This window comes from Anoplophora glabripennis, unplaced genomic scaffold (genome assembly GCF_000390285.2).
Source record: "Anoplophora glabripennis isolate ALB-LARVAE unplaced genomic scaffold, Agla_2.0 scaffold55, whole genome shotgun sequence".
In the NCBI taxonomy this organism is placed as follows: domain Eukaryota; kingdom Metazoa; phylum Arthropoda; class Insecta; order Coleoptera; family Cerambycidae; genus Anoplophora; species Anoplophora glabripennis.
The window spans coordinates 23157-41586 of NW_019416774.1; the positions used below are offsets into that span (position 1 = coordinate 23157).

Below are 18430 nucleotides of genomic sequence, written 5' to 3' on the forward strand. Positions count from 1 at the left end.
ATAAAAGCACGCTCTTCAAAAGGCGAATAACTATTTTAATGATGATTTAATAAAGTGAAAGATTTGAGTGAATTGAAATAGAAATTAACTAACGCGATAAATGTCGAAATCCTTTCATTTTTATAATACGATCGATGAAATCAAAACTGTGAAAGTAATTGTACTCCACTTAATTTTGTAATTTATCAAAATTTAGCAAATAATGATTTCACACCAATTATTCATTCATATCATACCAATAGACGCTATGTAGGTAGATCGTGTTCATAGTTTTCTCCCAATTTTAAGTAACTTTTACAGATACGACAGAAAGTTAAATGTAAGTTCTTATTCAAATTATATTGAGGTTATTCGTACTTTTATAAACATTAAAGAAACAAAAAATTATGGTTTCTGTTAAACTGCAATATATTTTCTGCAAGAAGTCGTTATTGTCATCTGCTATGAAGCAACCTTTCTTATTTATAACAATTAACATTGTGAATAATTTAAATTTAATTCAATTATTATCCCCTGTTGTCATTATATTGAATGTTATTTTCCTTTTTACCGTTAAATTTTTAATATAGGAAATGTCGTAGTTTCCGTTGAATGGTAAAACGATTCGATGTAAGAGGATACGTTCTAACGCTTATATTAGAAGAAATTGCCCATACATTAGTAGTTTCTTGAATATCTATATAATTTATAATGAGAGAATGAGATCTACTAAATTAGGTATTTATGGAAATGTTTTAATTGAATTTACTATAGACAATTATTGTCTTTAGAGATAAGGATGTCACATCTTTATGAAATTCTTCTAGCGTTAGATAAATTTTACAATTCAGTTTGTCTGCTTTTGTTTTATTTATGTCTTGGTAAACAGAATTCGATTCAATCCTTCTAGATTATTCAATTAAAATCACGATAAAGATAAAATACACAGAGAGAAGAAGAAGGAGGCAAAATCGAGCACCTGGATAAAACCTTTTTACCCATTAGAAATCGGTATCATTTAAGTATCTCATAATGTCTATAATGCTATAATAATGATTTTTTCTAACTGAATTATAATAAATGTGTATAGTGATGAGAATATTATGCCCTTTGCCGGATTCCTCAATGAACCAAAAGTAAATGAAATTCTGAACAAGTGCGACAATAATTATATACGCTTTGCTCTGATTAACACTGCAGTAGGTACATCGATGAATGCAAAGTTTACAGAATTTTTTATGTATTGGTTTTACTGACATAGATTGATTGTGGTTAGTTCTGTGGTAATTTTTTTAAATTGAAAACTTATTTTAATTGTCTTCTTCTGATGAGCTTGTTTGAACAAAAATTACTGTGAACTCACTGACCAACAAACAACTTTGTTAGAAGATTCTAAACTAATATTTTTTAAATATAAATATTTATTGTTTTATGGACCTCTCCAAAAACTAATTATTGTTTAATATTAAACAATTTCAATAAATTGCAGCAGGTCAAAATAATATAAAATTATGCACTTTTTTATTGGACATATTTTTCAAAAAATAACTGATTTATTATCCAGTCCTAGTTGCATCGCCGAAAGAAAGCAAGTATATATCTATCGATTCATCTAATCGAGTATAAAAAATACTTTCGGTTTTATTTTCGCAGCACTCGTCACGCTGAATTGAGATCAACGAGAAGTAAGCCGAGAATCCAATAAATAAATGATTAGTTCAGCTCCAGATAGCATAGCTGACAGATTACTATAAACAAGATTCATTATAACTTCCCTCTAACTGTAAGAGATATCCTCGTTAATCTTTACATTTTGGAATAGTTACCTATATCTTTTGATATTCATGTTAACTATGCAAGGGGTTGAACGAACGAAATTGTTACAGAGAAAACACATTTTATTTTCACACTTATCAACCTTTATAAGTATTGTCAGTAATTCGCTAGCTCGAAACAAATTATTGTTATTCAGTAGATTACTTTGAGGCAATTTTTTTGGTCAAAGTGTTTCTGTAAATCGAAGTAGCTAGTACCTACAAGCTTCTTTACATTTAATTAATATTAGCTAAGAATATGTCATTATGGTAGTATTTTTTCTTATTTACCATTATTTCCAAATTTATTCCATGTTAAATATACTTATTTTGTTCCCAATCACTATATTTGGTAACTGATTCAATTTCCTTATATTTATTTCAGACGAACTTAATATTTATTATGACAATATTGTATGGTAGGGCTATAAAACCACCTGGATATGTTCAACCTTCCAAAGCTCCTGATCCCGTAAGTATTTTCTCATTACATAATTTTATTTTATAAAATTATGCTAGAGAATAACAAATTACTCGTGTTTCAATAGGAGATAATATTAATTTTTTAAATATCATAAAGATGTTTCAAAAGAACCTGTAGAATATATAAAAATGTAAACAATTGTCCCAATTTTTAAGAATCTCCTTATCACTGGATATATGACCTTCAAAAGCAAAATCTGAGATTGTCAGAATTTTACGTTTATTTATTGTTATTTTTTGTAGAACCCGCCCAAGTACGAATACGGATATAAAATCTCTGACGAGAAAGGGAGCGGACAAGGAAAGCAGGAACAAAGAGATGGAATATATGCGTTAGGAAGGTAACTTAATTATAATTAATTATCTATAAATTTTATGAATTTTACTCACGAGTTATTGAACGTTGGGTAAATTCAAATTGCACAGGTCTCCAAGAATTAATGAGACATAGAGCAACTGTTAATTGGGAACATGAGAATATACACGAGTATGATTACCTCAAGACTTGAGATTAATGAAGATACTGGGCACTGAAATGAAATTTTTTATTTTGATTTTATACTGTAACCAAGAAGTTTTCGAACTATTCATTTGAAAATTAACAAAGCTACAAATAGAAAAATTGTGGTTATTATTTTAAATTTTTATTGGGTTTTAAATATTGAACTTCTATTCTAATTTGATTTGATTATCGAGACACTACCAGTACAACAGAATCAACAGAACAAAAGCAATAGAAAATTATAATTTTCAAAATAGGAACCTCAAAAAAATTTCTAGAAATAATTGTTTTACTGATATTATAAGTAAAAATTTTGATTGTATCGTCATGTATCTTCCAAAATATTTAACTTTTAGACTAAGGTAAGTTTTCCTAAACTATTTGGAATCTCAAATTCTCAGTTCTTAGTCCAATTAATTCCTGAACACCTGGTTTATAATTTAACATCCTTATTTTGATCTAAATGATTATAATAATTGTAAAACATTTTTCAAGATCCAATAATTTTACATTTTTATTCAAATACAAGTTGTAGTTGCTTTATTCAGGAAACAAAATATGTAATAAGTTCTTAATTTTTTTGGCAATTGCATTACAATTACTTTAGATTTTCAATTTTCACGCAGTATTGAACTTTATGCTTTAAGTATCTTTGACAAAAACAATTTTAGGTATTACGTCCAACAAAAAAATGCTAACCAAGAGGTACAGTACTTTGCTGATGACTGGGGTTACCACCCCGTTGTTGAGTACAGTAGCGTAGGCCCACACAGTAGATCCACGGCAAAATTCGCACTTGGAGCAGAGTCTGTTCAGCAACTGAAAAACAAAGAGGTGAGACAACTTTCCACTCTATTTTTTAAGTCGGCTTTGAAACAAGATCCCTGTACAGGGTGCAGGGGATTAAAATTTTGGCACACCCTGTATATATGTTTTTTATAATAAATGATTAACAAGTTATACAGGTTATACAAGTTATACATATATACAGGGTGCAGGAAATTAAAATTTTGGGACACCTGTATACATTTTCTTGTAATAAATGATTAACAAGTTCCTTATACAAGGAGCAGGGTATTAAAATTTTGGGACATCCTGTATATATTTTCTTGTAATAAATGATTAATTAATGACGATTAATTAGAATGAAGATCAGTTTAATTAAAGTTCAAATACTAAATTGACCTTCCAAAAAAAAAACAAAAGAAAATGGGAAATAAAGAAAATCATATTTATATAGGCACCATTTGTAAGACTGTACGTAGTTATTAAATAAAAATAATTTAATAAACAATATCTACTTATGTTACTGATTATAAGTTATTTAAATTTAGCTTAAATCTTTTGATGTTTTAAAATAAATTTGGGGTTTAATATTTACTCTAAAAATAATTTAATTTTTAATATTTATGAATAAAATAAGACAACTGCTGGAGAAATAGAATAAAAGTTTGTCATTGGATTGAAATAAAATAACCTCACAAATAAAGCAAGTGAAAATTTCTGAAGATTTCACCGTAAAAAGTAAACTTATCGAAAGTATTTTTCTAGGACAAATAGTTCTTAAAGAGACATCAGCAATGAAATAGAGCAACTACTGCTATTCAGCGGTAATTGTTTACATTCCAATAGCAAAATAAGGTACTAAACACTGATGGCTAATTAAACATTCCTTTCAACTTGATTTCATTTTCAACTAAGGCCTCTCATGAATATAAAAAGTTCATTTCTTCTAGAAGACACATAACATAACATTCTGTCACATTTTTTCAGTTTCCAACAACTTTATTAATTTTATTTTACTTAAATAACATACAAGCTATAGACATGGCGTCTCTGAATAGGTGTTAGCAATTTTAACAGAAGATATAGTTCAAAATAGGTAAAAAAAAGGCCAGAAATGCATATTAAGAGAGTTACGTCCATCGAAAACACGAATTTTTTACCTTAACTTTTTTATACCAATGACTTCTCAGAAAAATCGGAGAATCTGATATTTCTTAGGATAAAAATCATTACAATTCTTTACAATCATTTTCAGCATATGCATAAAAAATGATAACTATTATTGGTTTAACAGTTCTCTTTAGTAAAGCCAATAAAAAATCACAGTCTAGCTAATGGCACTTAATACTCATTTTCGGGCTTAACAGAAAGGACCCCGCACAAATCTTATGGAAATTGGGTCCCGGTCAAATTCGCTGAATTTTTGATATGTGATAGAGTTCATCATACTGGTCAATTGTCTCAATGGCCACAAAGCTCAAAAATGGATAGTTTGGCCGGTACAGAGCTTTAAAGCTCCGAATATCCTCTACGGATTTATGTATATGCGCAGTGTGTATAGACTTTTGAAATAGCCTATTTCATTTTTTTTAATATCTAGGTTTATATTTTTCAGGTTGCTGAATTCAGATCTGTTGTTAGATTTTCAAAATTGACAGTTGGCAGCCGTCAAATAGCTGTCAATGTGCTATAATAAAGCCGAAAACTTGTTTTTTTATGTTTTATCTTTCTTTTTTTTTAGTTCGATAAGTTCAAAGATGATATCAAATCAATAACAATGACTATCGACAGCTGTCATTTAGCTGTCAACAATTCTTCAAAGTCCGGTAAAAAAGTAAAAAAAATATTTTTTGTTTATAACTTTTATAAGTTTTTTAGATAAGTGAATATAAATATGATATAAAATTATGTAGTCATCAGCTTACAGCTGTCAACAAGCTGTCAACTAACTGTCAAAATGCAATAATAAAGTCAAAAAGTTACTTTTTTTAAAAAGCTTTAAGTTGCTTAGATCACTGAGTTCAAAAGTGATGTCATAAACTTATATCATGTTTGATTTCTTATCCACAAAGTTAAGCACAAAAAATAAGTTACTTGCTCAATTATTGCATTTTGACAGTTAGTTGACAGCTTGTTGACAGCTGTAAGCTGATGAATACATAATTTTATATTATCATATTTATATTCACTTATCTAAAAAACATATAAACAAAAAATAATTTTTTGACTTTATTACCGGACTTTGAAGAATTGTTGACAGCTAAATGACAGCTGCCGATAGTCATTGTTATTGATTTGATATCGTCTTTGAACTTATCGAACTAAAAAAAAAATAAAGATAAAACATAAAAAACAAGTTTTTGGCTTTATTATAGCACATTGACAGTTATTTGACAGCTGCCAACTGTCAATTTTGAAAATCTAATAACAGATCTGAATTCAGCAACCTCAACAATATAGACCTAGATAATAAAAAAAATTAAATAGGCTATTTCATAAGTCTATACACACTGCGCATATACATAAATCCGTGGAGGATATTCGGAGCTTTAAAGCTCTGTACCGGCCAAACTATCCATTTTTGAGCTTTGTGGCCATTGAGACAATTGACCAGTATGATGAACTCTATCACATATCAAAAATTCAGCGAATTTGACCGGGACCCAATTTCCATAAGATTTGTGCGGGGTCCTTTATTTTACCATTTCGACGAGTTTTGCGTAACACTAAAGGTTGTACCACCTATTCAAGGATACTCTCTATATTCTAACAAATTATTTAGAGTATGCAACCATAGTTACAAACTTCAGTAGAGAGTTGCAGTTTCATGAATCGTATAAAAAAGAAGATAAAATTAATTTCCAACAAATATAATATTACAAATGGTTGCTTAATTGTTAACCTTATAAACTCAATGGTTGCATTTAATTAAAATAATAAATCAAGATACTTAATTTTTTTGTTGTTTTAGAATAATCTTCCTCAACTGCAAGGAATTTTCAACGGCAATGAAAGGTTAGATACAATAAGCACTGTGCCTTCCAGTCAAAATAAGGCACAACAAACCATACCGCAACCACAGGACCAAATTTTTACAGTCCAACTCCAACAAGAATCGCATGGACCCCAACAGCAGAAGCAGGAAGAAAATACTAATCCCCTTCCACAGGAGGAATTAGCTGGACCAGCAGATCAACAAGGATTAGGTCAAACTGTCCTTTTAGAAGGCGAATTTCAGCAGCAACCTCTTGAGGGCCGAATATCTGAATCGCAAGTAGACAACGAAGAGCGAACAGTATTGGGTGAAGGACAGTCATCATCACTAGCTCAACATCAAGTTCAAAACTCAAATGAGAATCTCCCACAATATAGTAAACTTGAAGTGGAGGAAGATCAGCAATTCATCGAACAGAATCAGAAGTCGCAACAAATTGGGCAAGAAATATCTCAAAATCAGTTTAACCAAAGTGAGGAAGGTCAAATCCAACAAGTACTTTTAAAACATGAAGAACCAATACAACAATTAATTTTTCCCCAACAACAGCAGACTGTTTATCAGCAGTCTCAGCAGGAAAGCAGTCAGGTTAACAATCACAACGCGATTTCAGAGAAAACTGATATTGACAAGACGTTATATGTACAACTTTTACCTCAACAGGGGAATTTCATTCAACAAGTACAGTTTCTCTCCGGATCAGATATTGTTGGTAACCAAGGAGCATTGAATTATGAACAAAACCAAGATGAATTTCAAGGAGATCAATATGAATCTACAATTTTATTTGAGAACTCGAAAAAGAGTGTCGACCAGCTTATTGCTAATGAACAATATCAAAATGATAACTATGAGAATAAGTTTGGATCTAAAACTACTACTAAAGATGAAGCAGGCACATCTAATAAGTTAATAGAGCATACCAAAAATTTAGTAACTGGACAAGACGTCCTAAATATTAACCAAGCCATCATCGAGGAACATATCAATGCAGAACCAACACCTCAAACTATAAGTGATTATGACTCTTCCCGAATAGTATCAGAAAATACCATTACGAACATTCTAATTAATCATTCAGATTCCTCTTACTCTACTTCTGCAACGGCTCCTATTACTGAGGCTAGTTTACATGAACAACCGATTGTGGTGGCAGATATTGAAGAAAATACCACTCAAACAACAGCAAAAAGCGCTCTTACGCCGCAAGGCAAATATCACTCCTCTATATCTACAACTCCTTTAACTATTTCCAAAGACTTAGATCTCAATTCTTCTCCCACTGTGTTAGTAACACCTAGGCCAGTTAGTAACACAATTTTAGCTCCTATTACTGCAGGAGTTCAGCTGCAGAATATCGACCTTCAAAGTGAAAATGAAAAGAACTTTGGGCAGGAACAGTATGGGGTAGAAGTACAAAAAAGTCTTCCATATTATTTAGGAAAGTTTGAATACCCACAATCAGTTCTTAACGAACAGCAAGTCATCTTTAACAGCACCGTCAACGAAACAAACACCGCTGAATTAAGAGCTACGGAAAACATTGAATTAGGCAAGACACTATTGTTTTTCCCCGGACAAAATGTACCGAAGCATGAAATACAACAACTTCCACAGTTTGCGTATAACCAACAATTTACTGAAGTAAATAATGATATCACTGTACAGCAGCTTCCCTCCACAGAAATTAAGGAAAACTTCATAGAACTAGATCAGCAACCAGCTCAGGGTTATCAACACCACGTTGTGCTCCAGCATACTGGAGCAGCGTCCAACTATGGTAAACCACCCACAGAAATTACTAAAATAATTCACAGACCATATCCTGTGAAAGTTCCGTATGAAGTGCCCTACCCAGTTGTAAAGCAGGTACATGTCCCTTTTACAGTACAAAAAATTATTGAGAAGCCAATACACCTCACAAAATATATTGAGAAGCCAGTGCCTGTACCTCAACCTTATCCAGTGGAAAAAATTGTTGAAAAACCTATTCACGTACCAATCCAAGTGACGAAGTACATAGACAGACCTTACCCAGTAGAGGTGCGGATACCGTATCCACAGCCGTACCCTGTGGAAAAAGTTGTACAGAAGATAGTGAAGCAACCGTATCCCGTTGAAGTAAGAATTCCTGTACCAGTGGAAAAAATCGTTGAAAAGAAGGTTCCTGTCCCACATTACGTTGAAAAACCTGTAGAGAAAATTATAGAGAAGCCAGTTCCACACTACATTGACAGACCTTATCCAGTGGAGGTTAAAGTACCTATACCTCAACCATATGTAGTACATGTGGAGGTCCCCAAAATATATCCACAGATAAACAAAGTATTACAAAAGCCGTACGGAACCGCAGTAGCTTCTCAAGCCTCAAACATACAGGCTTACACAATTCCTTCAACAGTGAACATACCTCAAAATTTACAATTTGGATTTCCTCTGCATATTAATGCTCAGTCGGGCTATTTGAATAAAAAATCCGAGCAACAAGCTCAGCAGTCTCAACAGCAGCAAACTTACATTTACGCAAATCCGTATGCTTACGCTCCACAGATTAATCATTACCTTTCACCCAAACAAGAATTAGCTATAAGCAATGGATACTTACCTATAGCACAAAATAATAACAAATACTTTCCGCCAAAAAAGGACTGTGGACAACAAAACGCTGAGACAAGCTTAAGAAACCTTTATTTCACGATAAAACCTGATAACTACATCGGATTGTTACCTCCAAAGATTAGCAATTCTCAGTTCAATTTTGTAAGGAAATTAAGAACAGCAAGGTCGAACTTTGACGAGAAGAATATCAGGATGGAGTATGGGTTTATGCCACCGCTGATACCTTCCTTAGAAATCGATGAGCAGGGAAATCCTATTGAGAGGAATGAGAAATGAGGATTCACTTGATATTGCCATTTAGATTATGTTAAGTTTATGGAGTATTTAGAGGAACGTCGGTTACCGGTTATGAAGATACCTCAGATATAACTTTGGTACCATTTTAAGAAATCGATTTATTGTATTACTATTAGTTTCTTTTTTAAAATTTGTGTGTACTGTATTTATTTCATTTCTTTAGTTAAATTAATCTTACTTTCAGATTAACTTTTCAGTAATTATGGACGCTATATTATAGTAAAATTAAACTGTTCTGCATAAATGTTTTAGAAACATTATAAATGTGAGAATAGAATAATACGACACGTACCTACATTACATGAAACAGAAACATTATTATAGTTGTTAACATACGCTCTCTACTGATCTATTACTTCTTTAAGTATATTTTAATTGGATTTTCTTGGAGTTTACACTATTTTTATAAACAAGTATAATATCCATAACAATTACTATAATATAGAAAACTATTTTTTATATTAAGAATATTACATCAATGAGACGAAATAATGATATTGAAAAGTAAATCTGGATGTTACTGTATGTATTTATCAATTTTAAATTTATACATATTGTTTTAAATGTGTGATGTATTTAAGTATGTTATTTTTATGGAGTTTACACTATTTTTATAAACAAGTATAATATCCATAACAATTACTGTAATATAGAAAACTAATTTTTATATTAAGAATATTACATCAATGAGACGAAATAATGATATTGAAAAGTAAATCTGGATGTTACTGTATGTATTTATCAATTTTAAATTTATACATATTGTTTTAAATGTGTGATGTATTTAAGTATGTTATTTTTATATTTTTGTACAAGGAATAAAAGTTTTTTTGTGAGTTTCATATACATTTTTCTGCCAATTTGTGTACGATCAAGGTTTTAACAAAACTATAAAAAATATTTCTAGGGAAAAAAACTGTGTATGAATATCTCCCGTATAATTTTTGCAAAAAAGATATATGCAATTTTCAATTTCCCAATTATTTTAAAAAATGAATAGCTACAGATTTCGGGTGCTAACTTCCTTATGAAAAGAAAATGACAATACAAAGCAGATTTTGACAACTGCATTGTTTTGTATGATATTAGCAGTCAAACTTTTTTTGTAGAATTTAGCGGGTTATACACCATATAGTTCTTAATAGTTCTAATGATTTTATGTTTACATAATAAATCTCTGTACTTACAAATAGTAACAATAATTACTCAAAATTGTAGAATTTTGAGTTTTACAAAATTAAGGATATAGTAATAGCTACAATCATTAAAAGTCAGTGGATTGCCATGAAGAAAAACAAATTAAGAATATTTGTACTTTTATTCAGTAACTTGTCAAAGCTAAACATAACACAGCCCCACAAACAGAAATCGAAAAGGCCTTATTCCCGGACTAGGTGACTTTATGTTTTATGATGTCGCTGATTACGATCCCGGTGTCCATATGATCCCATCATGTTAGACATGATGGGGTCATATGATCATATCTTGATCCAGAGATTAAGGTCAAATGAAGGTCAAACACATTTTTTGAGCCCGGATTTTGAAACAGCAGAAAATTTTAAGTCCGTAAAAGACGTACCTACTCTAGATTAACATAGACAGATTTGTTTAATATTGGAATGGCCAACGGAAAGTTTTCTGGAAGCTCTATCAGGTGTTCTGAATTTTTCTAAGAAACAGAAAACATTTAACAAACTATTTATCTGGTTTATGCAACCACTTATGCATTTCATACAACTTAACACATCTGGGTTAAACGTGTAGTTTTACTGGTAGTCGTATAATCAGTACCTATCGGATGTTTCTCATGGAGTTTCTATAAAAATATTGATCTAGAGGAGTAGATAGGTAGTACAATAAAACGAAATTTAAAAAAGTTTAAAACTAAAAACATTTTTTTATTGGAGAGAACACAAAATCTTAATTACAAATTAGCAACGTGTATATTTAGCAGTTACGAGGTATTAAATGTATTCGATTTCTTGAGATGTTAAGTTGAATAGAATATCAGTTTTAAATCAATTATCATGAGAAAGTTTAGCAACAGATGTTTCATACCTTCTTAAATTACAAAGTAGTAAGAACCACATGATGTAGTAGAACGATAATCATTACATAAAGTAAACATAATTGTTATTTTCGTCCAGCCGTAGTATTATTTGCGATAATAATAATGCTATTGTAGTGATGTGTGTAATCTCTTTCACTTTCAGCTTCTGCTAGGTATTGAATTAGTTGCTTTAGTTAGTCATAATTTTATGATTTTCAATCAAATATTATATTATGGTTAAAACTCTTAAATATTATGTACCCCATGATAATAATCTTTAATGTCATTGCTTGGCCGTTTTTTTGCATTTTTAGTTTAATTACTTCTACATCTTCGGAATTTGGTGAACAGAGGTATCTAACTGCTATATTGGAAATAAAAAATAGAAAATTTCAAATGCTCATAAAGAAAATATTCTATATCTGTGTACATTGTTCTTTTCTAAACTAAAATGTTTTCATTTTAAAATGAAAAGGGATGTGAACGTATGAAAAATATATTTTTCGTTGACCTCAACATCACAAGACATTTTGAACAATCTGTCAATGCACCAACAGCATCATCAAAGAACCATCAAGAAAGAAACTTAAAGAAGTATTGTCATTAAACAAATATCATTTACATAAATGTATTGTATTATATGAAGTTAACCCGAAGCGCAGGCACCAGCAATAACCAAAATTGTATCCAGAAGAACAAAGCACTCAATCCATGAAATCTTCAAGTTAATATCTCTGTGAATAATTTTCTTTTAAATAAAATATTTATATTTTAAAATTAAAAAAGAATTGTACCAAATCAAAAATAAAACTGAAGATGAAGATCTATCGGTAGGTATTTAGGTATATTAGCTGTTTATACTGGTCCATATGCTTCCAGCGCATGGCTTGAAGTCAGGGGTTTGTGATATTTCAATTCCAACGCCTTTTACAGTAAGTTGTCCCCAAATTTCAGGTAACTCTAGACTCTCGTCTCGACTGAAATTACTTGGAATTTTATGGGTTTCTATTGTTTTCTCTTTCTTATTAAAATTTTGGTATTTTTATCTATCTACCTCTCCATTGCTATTCCTTAGATCACACTTATGTTCCTTTAACCTTGTACTAATGCGTCTTCCTGTTTTGTCCCATATATATACTTTGCCGCATGTACACAGACTTTATATACCAAAGCTTTGGAGTACATCGCTCTTGCAGCTCGTCTTAGCAAAGTTGGACTTTTCTTGAGGTGTTGTTGACAATGTTGTGTTTCCTTAAAAAACAGGGAAGACAAGCTTTTGCCGGCTTGTTGTTGTCAGATGCCCTACTTGTTCAGTAGTTCTGTTAGTACATTCATTTTCTCTGAGAACGAAAGATGGTGCGTGATCGATGTATTAAGGTGTTGATGACACTTTATGTCCGGACTGAATGGTAGAATTTTTTTTCTGTAAACTTTGTGTCTTAGGGTACCAACCAAAATGGTCTCGACAATACATACAGGAACGGAATGATATCGTTTCAACCATTGATATAGACTAGAAATTGTTCCATTTTGTTATGTTCATTTAAGAGACTTAAGTAATACAATAACAAAATTGTAGTAAGAGCTTGAAGGCTTTGTCCTCCACAGATAAGCAAAAGAAATCGAGAAAGAAACCGAAAAGGGAAGTTTAGAATTACCTGAAATTTGGAAAAGACTCATCTGAACATCATAAGAGATACGAACATAATTTGCCCATTCACCAGTGTTTCTTCAAACCAGATTAAAAATAAACTCTGAAGAATTGACGTCATCGTGCAGGAATGACTTACGTGTGACTGAGAGAACACCTGAATGGAATTGGGCTGTGTGGCGGTGATTTAGAATATGAAGAATTACGCCACGGAAGACGTACTTATTGATTGCGAACAGGTTCATCATAAATCAGAATCGGATCCAGGAAAATGTAGCACTCAATTCATAATACAGTTGAAAATGAGGAACTTTGTCCTATCAAAGCATCCTTCAAGGATTCAAAGACAAATCAGTCAGAGAAACCAAGGTTAGTCAGCTCTTTGCTACAACCATTGTATTGTTGATTTCATCTCTTTCTGCGAAAGGCATACAATTTTCATTGTTTCATCATTTTTCTAATCAAGAAAGTTGTGAACACTTCTAGTGGGATATTTACAAATTAACTCATTTCTTTATCTTATTGTAGTCAATATATCGGACTATTCCTTCCAATACCAAGTATGGAAAAAGGCATTATTTTGCAAAGTCATTATTTTGTTCGATATCTATTTAATGTCACTTTCATCTTCCAAATGTTACAATATTATATAGCTTTCTTCGTCATAAAAATTTTTAGTCATAGTAGGGTGGGTCATTTTTATTTCATAGCCTCAGAACTTATAAGCGATTTAGAAAAGGGGTACTTATAATAGTTATTTATTGTGTAAGTGTTTTAAGTATCATTTCATCCACGCAAGAATGTTTAATAATCTTTTTGAAGAAGCTCAAGAAGCAATTTTCCATTTATTGCCAGCGAAATCCAGGGAACATTACGAAAAAGAAGTGTTCTCCGAATTTAACGAATGAAGGGAAAAATAGAGAGTAATGACAATAAATGAAGGAGACATGCTATCGTATTTTTAAATTTGAAGAAAAATTATGTAATTTCATCTGTGTGGTCGAAATATCCGATGTTGAAGGCTACTATAAAGGTCTACAAAAATATAGATATTGGAAAATATAACAAGCTTACTGCTTGTTTGAAAAGTGAATCGAGAGGATACAAAGCAAAAAAGCTGCAGTATTGGAAAGAGCACATATTGAAGAATTTTTTACTGGGGCTTCCGATAAAGAATATTTAATGATTAAGGTAATAATAATAGTGAACTTTCAATTATATTAGGTTGCAGTAATAATGAGGGTTTCTGGTGCTTATCGATGCTGCGAATTGACAAATTTGAAAGTTAGTTTGTTTCAATACCTGATACCAAGACAGGCATTTCAAGAAAATTTACAATTATAGAAGAAGGATTTTGAGTGAATGCTATTGAAATATGTTGAAAATATATTTCTCTGCGCCCAACACAAGACAGATTCGTTTTAAGATACATCAATCAAAAATGTACTTCTCAGCCTGCTGGAATCAACACATAGGCGAAGATACCCTCAATAGTCCCTTCATTCCTGAATATCGCAAATCCAGAAGCATATATTGGCCATTGTGTGAGGCGTACTTCAACAACTTTATTGGCCAATAAAGGTACTGATCTTACAACCATCAAACGGCATGGAAGAGCTCCTCTGCAGCAGAAAGTTATGTTGAGTCTATATCTAACAAACTTGATATTACAAGGAAAATCCAAGGAAAATATAGTTGTTCCTTACAAGAAGAAATATCCGTAACTTGTGCAAATTCTTCAGAAACTTCGGCAGATGTTACGCGTTCTGAAAATGATGGCAACAATGCTACAAGGGTTGTTATTAACGGAAAGGAAGTTAAATGTGATAAAACAAAAAACGAAATGTCTATTGCTATAAATGTAAATGTTAATGTTAATAAGTAAATAAATTAAATTTCATTAATTATAAGTTCATTATTTTTTCATTATTCTACTAGTGAAATAAAGTTACTTTATTCCACTAGTGGATAAAGTATCACTTTAGACAGTTCATATGTGTTGATAAAAGTCCGATTATAAGATTGTGGATAAATATATTTATATTATCGACATTTTTATTTAGATATGTATTTAATACTATAGAATATTATTAATCAGTCTTAACATATTGAATATTTTATCGAAGTGAATGTGTGAATTCTTATTTTCGGAAAGTAGTAAGTTTCGATTGGCCATAGTTAGGATTCTACTGAATTTCTACTATTCGAGATCGCGCCTAACTAGGACGAAAAAACAATTTCATATGCATATTGACTTCTCACGAGATACCTATTCATGTAGCAATTAACAAATAATAGAAAGAAAGTCGTCCGTCCATACGTCAGGCGGCGATTATTAAAAAATTCACATCTTTGATGATAAATTATTCCTTGTCCCTGCGATCTTTGGTGAAAAAGACAGCGATGTGGTCGGTTATTATTTGCGCCAGTGGTATTTTACTAATTTAATTATTGCGTTTTAAACTACACATATTCCTTAGAATAAATAATTTTAAGGGCAGTTAAGGTTCATGTAATGAAGAAATTTTACTTAACAATGTTAAATAAAAATAAAATTTATTTTAGTGCATTTAAAAAATCAAGATTATTATACCTAGTACCTACTTTGTAAAAATTTATATTTACTTTATAAAATAAAGCAATTAATATAAACAAATGTAAAGCAAAGGTTTTTTAAAGTCGTAAGATAAATTTCCATCGATTAATGAAATAGTATAATAATGAATTTAGCACAATTTGATTCTTTTTTAAATACTTTATAATAGTACAAAAGATTGAGAAAATCTAATCGATAGATTGGGTTCAAGAACCAAATAGGCAAGGCAGTAAGCCAAGAAAATTGTACATTTTAAAATAGCAATAACATTATTTCATACTATTCTAAATTAACCGAATAATCCATTAATTACACAAACCTACAAATGTTCTAGATTCGTGACCAATTATGTTAATCGAAATCAAAACTTCTTCGCTCTCAAAAGTTAAGATTTCCCACCGAGATTATTTTCATATTATTTTATATTCCATCCCTTAAAACAGCGAATTTCACGACTGTAAAAACTTACCTCAATTTGTAAAACATTTTGCCAGATTACAGGATTAATTACAATTATTAAAACAGCTTGGCTAATTAACGACGGTATTTTTCAATTTTGCTTCAAATTAAAATCTCTAAATTGTAATCTGACGCACCTACGTCTCTATCTCCCGCAGAATGAAAGCTTTTATTAGTAATTTATAAATTTTATACCTTTCTATTATTTCATGTTACACTGTTATGCGAGTACCACTTATCTAATCGATACGTTTAAAATATCCCAACGCATCATAAGGAAGACATAAATTGTTCCGAAAGTTTAACATTTTCACCAAATCTGGCTATGGTGGAAGAGTGCGCTCGCCATCTGGGAGAAATGCAGATCCAACAGCATCATATGTTGTATGGAGCAAAATTTCTTTTCTCCCTCCTTCCTATCAGCATTAGCCTGAACAAGACGGAGAATCTCATTAGAAAGAGCAATCATTTACAATCCTGTGCTATGGACTTCTATAGAAATGAAAGTGATTCTTGCATTTCTTTCAGTGCCAATGTTAAACTTCCCAGAGCAAGGTCGTTAGGTGCTACATGATATAGGTAGTGTTGAGTTTTAGTTTTATTTACTCGCGAGCAAAATGAAGGACCTCAGAACTGTAAGTACCCTCTATTTACTTTACTGATTATTTTATACAAAACTTCAGTTCAGATAAAAAAAATATACTTTTATATTGCAAAATATATTTCTGTTTCTACAAAGGGTCATAGAAAATATTTACTTTAATTTTTATTTTGGATGAACATAGTCAAACAACTAAGAAATATTTTATATTCTGTAATTATTTTTCCAAGGAGTTTAAAAATGTATTTGGGGGGAAAATCCATATATGGTGTATTTTTAGAAAACACATCTGATATAATTCAGTATCTTAATACAAAAAGTAAATTATAATGTGAAATTAAAAAGATATCTGATACGAGTTTATCAAATTTATTTTTTTGCACTTAAACTAAAGTAAATTAATTATTTTATTGATTAGAATAACATTTTTTCAGATTCTACTATGCTTGACGGTTGTTAGCATATCTAGTGCAAGTCATCATCCCCAGGTGTATGAGGATGAAGTCGAGTATAGCAAAAATGAAAAAATTAGAAGTGCCCGTGATTCAGAATCAACGTACAGAACTGCACCACATCAACAACCTGTTTTTAATTTTGACACGGCAAGGCAACAAGATTACCTAAAAGTTAGGTACGCGGAACAACAAAAGATGAATACAGTTTTGATCAATGGAATGGCCAAAAGTCATGGACACTTCAGTCAACCCCAAAAGAAGCTATATCAAACCGTTCAAGGAGTTGTGAAAGATGCAGGCGACTGGCAACCATTTGACCCTAAAATTCCTAAACAAAATATAAGAATCATTCCGGGATTGCATCAATTTAAAATTACCAAAGATGTTAAATTATACAAGCCGAGCCTGTTGAAGGTTGGCTTAATTCCAAAAGACGCTAAGACATCTCTGTTAAACACAAATATACCACAGATTGAAGGAGAAAGGAATATACTCAATCCCATTAACGCACGAAATACTGATTTAGAAGTTCAGAGTTCCGAATCCGTGGAAAAGAAAATTGATTTAAGACAAACACCAAATGAGTATAACAAAATTATTTTCGTGCATCCCAATCAACACCTTCAGGAAAATACTGGTGAGAAGTTGAGTCAGGAAAACCCAGATGTGACAATTAAAAAACCGGAAGCAGAACTGACTGCACTGAATGACTTAATCGGGAAAAATCCCAATGTACAGCTAGAAGGACTGAAAAGATTACTCGAGAATAGCGCGTCCGAAGGCTACAATTTTCAAACAAACCAAGAGTCAGATTCCTTTCAAAACAAAAAGCACACAACAATTACAGAAAGTAAAGCCGAGATTTCAAATATTAAAATAAATCCTGAGGATAACTCTCTCAGTATCCAAACACCTCACCTAATTGGGAAAGAATCCTTCGATGATATTCAAAAGCAGCTAGATGAAGCATCAAAAATTCAAGCACAACAGGTCTTGGCAAGGGCCCAACAAGAAGCGCTGGCCCAAGTGGAAGCTCAGCACAAAGCTATTGCCTTGGCACAAATTCAAGCACAGAAGGTTGCGCTTGAAAATATACAAAACTCTATTTACGGCAATGCCCAGGGATTGTCTTCGGAGCAACAT

At 31.5% G+C, this 18430-nt stretch overlaps 1 protein-coding gene across 1 annotated transcript; it reads left to right on the forward strand.

The window, feature by feature from the left end:
* Nucleotides 1–2196: 2196 nt before the first annotated feature.
* Nucleotides 2197–9974, forward strand: LOC108906040. The gene is made up of 4 exons (XM_018709179.1): nucleotides 2197–2265; nucleotides 2520–2617; nucleotides 3450–3612; nucleotides 6536–9974. Exons 1-4 carry the CDS (start codon nucleotides 2197–2199, stop codon nucleotides 9452–9454), a joined length of 3249 nt encoding a protein of 1082 aa, XP_018564695.1. The 3' UTR covers nucleotides 9455–9974.
* Nucleotides 9975–18430: the final 8456 nt, after the last annotated feature.

What these genes read in the sequence shown, in the direction of transcription:
- LOC108906040 (XM_018709179.1), top strand. Translation starts at nt 2,197, where the DNA reads ATGACAATATTGTATGGTAGGGCTATAAAACCACCTGGATATGTTCAA. An exon ending in GGAATATATGCGTTAGGAAG is followed by an intron (nt 2,618 to 3,449) that starts GTAACTTAATTA and finishes AAACAATTTTAG; the next exon opens with GTATTACGTCCAACAAAAAA. An exon ending in AGCAACTGAAAAACAAAGAG is followed by an intron (nt 3,613 to 6,535) that starts GTGAGACAACTT and finishes TTGTTGTTTTAG; the next exon opens with AATAATCTTCCTCAACTGCA.